Source organism: Micropterus dolomieu, linkage group LG17 (assembly GCF_021292245.1).
Source record: "Micropterus dolomieu isolate WLL.071019.BEF.003 ecotype Adirondacks linkage group LG17, ASM2129224v1, whole genome shotgun sequence".
Taxonomy (NCBI): Eukaryota; Metazoa; Chordata; class Actinopteri; order Centrarchiformes; family Centrarchidae; genus Micropterus; species Micropterus dolomieu.
The window spans coordinates 29,714,936-29,718,726 of NC_060166.1; the positions used below are offsets into that span (position 1 = coordinate 29,714,936).

A 3,791-nucleotide genomic window follows, 5' to 3' on the forward strand; every position below is an offset into this window, starting at 1 on the left:
GCAATGCAGTGGGATTTGGGCTGAAATAATGCCCTTTTTTCCACCAGGCAAATGTTCTTAACTGTATAGGAAATGAATGAAAGTGTGGTTGTGGTCCATATAGGTAGCACAGTGCAATTTTTGTAATCATTTTGGCAATTAATTACATTTGCTTTTCTGCTTTCTCCAGCTGTGTCTTATTCAAGCACAAAAGACATTTTCAAGTAAAAAGGCTGTTTTTTTACATCCTGCATTGGCACAATATTTTGCTAGTAAACATATTAAGCCAAGTAATACACTTACACATATTATAAGTTCCACTATGAAATCACATGAAATTGGCTGGGGTAACTTACTTTTTTGGTATCTTACTACTAGGGATCACAAAAGTCAGTGCTTTTCAAATTGTAGACATCAGGGGCTTTAATGAAATTAAATTTGTGTTCTTTCATTCAGACATTTTAATATGTTATGGTCAGGTTCGAACCTAACATCTATGGATTTTCTTTCCTCTAGAAGTCTAAAAGCAAACCGCTGAATCTGACAGCGACATCGACTCACATGTGTTAAGGTTTTGCCACAAGAGTGATACAATATTCTGACTTAATGAGTGTAGCGTAAGGGGTTAATATAAATATATTATAAATCTATTTTTGTTCATTTTTATATTAATGTAAATTGTTAATTGTAATCTTCATGCCAGTTATTTGTTGATCATAGTAAGGAAGTCGATACCACTATGCTATTTGGGAACTTTCGAGATACATTTGAGAATATGACCCTCTGAGGCATGGTATGACATCACAGGAGGCAGATATTAGCTGTCACCCAGGCACTATACTCAGCTAATTGTTGGCTTACATCTGAACGGTAAGACTCTTGCTTGGACTCTGAATGGAAAAAACACAATAAGTATCTTAAACTGTCTTTGTGCCAGTTTATATAATAGTCACATGACCAGTGGGTTTAAATGTTAAAAAACTAACTTTACATGCTTTTGTCAATACATGTGAGGAAAGTAATACAATTCATGACAAATGCTTTTGCCAATGACAAGTTACCGGAGCACACATCAATGTGTCAAAATTGTTTACTTTTTCTGACCAAAAAACTATTTCAATTTACAACCATAACAAACAGACAAAAGCAAGCAAACCTTCACATTAGACAAGCTTTAACTTGCATGGTTTGTGTTTGTCATGACAACTTGTAAAATGTTTGAAATAATTACATTGATTAATTTTCTCAAATAAAAGACTAATACTTGTCATGCATATTGTTATGTTAAATAATACTTTTGATATGCTGCACCTAATTAATTTTTACTTACACTGTCAGGGCTTTCTTTGTCTTTGTCTGTGCTGATTGTGAAATAGGTTATAATGATCTACACCAATGTCACAGGGATGAGAAGTTTCTTCATCCTTGGATTCCCTGGACTTTCACCACAGTATTATGGACCTGTGTCAGCTATGTTCTTTTTCTTCTACCTAGCTATTGCAGTAGGGAATATTTTTATTTTGGCATTTGTGATCTGTCAGAAATCACTTCAAAAACCGACATATCTGGTCTTTTGTCACCTGGCACTGAATGACTTAACATTTGCCACTTCGACTCTCCCGAAGATCATATCAAAATATTGGTTTGGTGATGGCATCATTTCATTTTATTGGTGCTTTACACAGATGTTCTTTGTTCATTATTTAGGATCAGTGACTTCTTTCATCTTGTTAGTAATGACTGTAGATCGATTTATTGCAATATGTATTCCATTGCGTTATCCTGTCCTAATCACAAACAACACCATGTCTGTGCTGTGTGGGTTTGCTTGGTTCATACCACTGCCTTTAATGGTAGCTGTTGTACTCCATGCCCTCACTTTACCTTACTGTAAATCAAATGTCATTGCTCAGTGCTACTGTGACCATATTTCTATAACAAATCAGGCATGTGGTGAGGATGTTAAAAATTTGCAGGTCACTGCCCTCTGTGTGGCCATGTTTTGCCTTTTGCTTCCTCTTGCATTCATCTTGTTTTCCTATGTTTCCATTATTGTGGTCATTGTGAAAATGTCCAGTGCTGCAGGGTGCAAAAAAACCTTATCAACTTGTACCCCACAAATGTGTATCACTTGCCTTTTTTACCTTCCCAGATGTTTTGTTTATGTAGCTAATACTGTTGGATTTTCTTTCAGTTTAGATGTTCGGATTTTATTGATATTGTTTTACAGTCTTTTTCCTGCTGCTGTGAATCCAGTCATATATTGTTTCAAGACTCAAGACATTAAGCAAACATTGATGAAGAGGCTGAAGAAAACTAAAATTGGAATAGAGATAAAACTTTCTTATTTACGTAAAGCTGACAGATGAGGAAGAATGCACACGATAAGCCAACATCAGGATTTAGTTTGTGACATTAAAGACAAACCCCACCTTCCCAATTTGGGCTTTACACTTACACTCCAACTACAATTGTTGCTTTCCCCCAGAAATCATTTCTCCAAATTTCAGACTTGGCCTTTTTTCCTTTTCTGTCCCTTTAGGTCACAGGAAACAGTCATGGCAAACCTTTTTCTAATATCAAGTTCTATCTTGTGCACTGAAAAGCATCATCTCGCAGGCAAGGTTGGAAAGGCAAAACATTTTGAAACATGATCTTTACCCATTTTTCTAAGTTTTTGGTAAACTACATTTAAGCTGATATGTGGCATTAATTAGTTGTGTACACTTAACAGCATGGCTTAGTCTGTATTTTGTATTGAACACAACCTTAGTAATTAATATTAAGTCAGTGATAAAAATTACATGAAAATTTCTTGTAAAGACAAAAAAAAGAATTTCATAAATCACATTTGTCTTATTCTACAAGCTAAATAAATATGATTCTAATCATCTAGTCATCTAATGTTTAACTAGAAGAGTGCACTCATTAGTGTGTAGATCTCTGCCTGATGTATCTGGGGGCATGTGGGTGGGGAACAAGGAGTGAGGGGCAGGCTGTGTGTTGAGTGTGTATGCTGATAGAAATTACATGAAAGTTTTTGGTAAACTACATTTAAGCTGATATATGACATTAATCAGTTGTATAGAATTAACAGCATGGATTTTCCGGTATCTATGCATATGTATATCTTCATACCACTGCCTTTAATGGTAGCTGTTGTTGTAGCCTTACTTTACCTTACTGTAAATCAAATGTCATTGTTCAGTGCTACTGTGACCACATTTCTATAACAAGTCAGGCATGTGGTGAGGATGTTAAAATTTTACATGTTACTACCCTCTGTGTGGCCATATGTTGCTTTTTGCTTCCTCTTCCGTTCATCTTGTTTTCCCATGTTTCCATTATTGTGGTCATTGTGAAAATGTCCAGTGCTGCAGGGTGCGTAAAAACCTTGTACACCACAAATATGTATCACTTGCCTTTTTTTTACCTTCCCAGACATTTTGTTTATACAGCTAATACTATTGGTCGTTCTTTCAGTTTAGATGCTCATATATTATTAATATTGGTGTACTGTCTTTTTCCTCCTGCATTTAATCCAATTGTATATTGTTTCAAGACGCAGGATGTAAATCACACTTTGATAAAGACACTGAAAACAACTAGGATGAGAAGAGAGAATAAACATTCATTCTAAAAACTTTATTAAAAAAACTATAAAAAATAAAAATTCTATTTTTTGTGTTGCATTACTCTAAAATATGCATTTTACAGCAATTCAAATGATAATTATAGAATTTCAGATGCAACTGCTTTAGAAATACTGCACTGTTTGTCATCAAATGGAAATGGTAAGCAAATCCTTTCTG

At 34.8% G+C, this 3,791-nt stretch overlaps 1 protein-coding gene across 1 annotated transcript; it reads left to right on the plus strand.

Moving 5' to 3' along the window:
* The first annotated feature begins 1,361 nt into the window (after positions 1–1,361).
* Positions 1,362–3,619, plus strand: LOC123985353 (olfactory receptor 2AT4-like). Its single transcript, XM_046072832.1, has 2 exons — positions 1,362–2,331; positions 3,438–3,619. The coding sequence occupies exons 1-2, from the start codon at positions 1,362–1,364 to the stop codon at positions 3,617–3,619; spliced, it is 1,152 nt and encodes a 383-aa protein (XP_045928788.1).
* Positions 3,620–3,791: the final 172 nt, after the last annotated feature.

What these genes read in the sequence shown, in the direction of transcription:
- LOC123985353 (XM_046072832.1), top strand. Translation starts at nt 1,362, where the DNA reads ATGATCTACACCAATGTCACAGGGATGAGAAGTTTCTTCATCCTTGGA. An exon ending in GATAAAACTTTCTTATTTAC is followed by an intron (nt 2,332 to 3,437) that starts GTAAAGCTGACA and finishes TTGTTTATACAG; the next exon opens with CTAATACTATTGGTCGTTCT.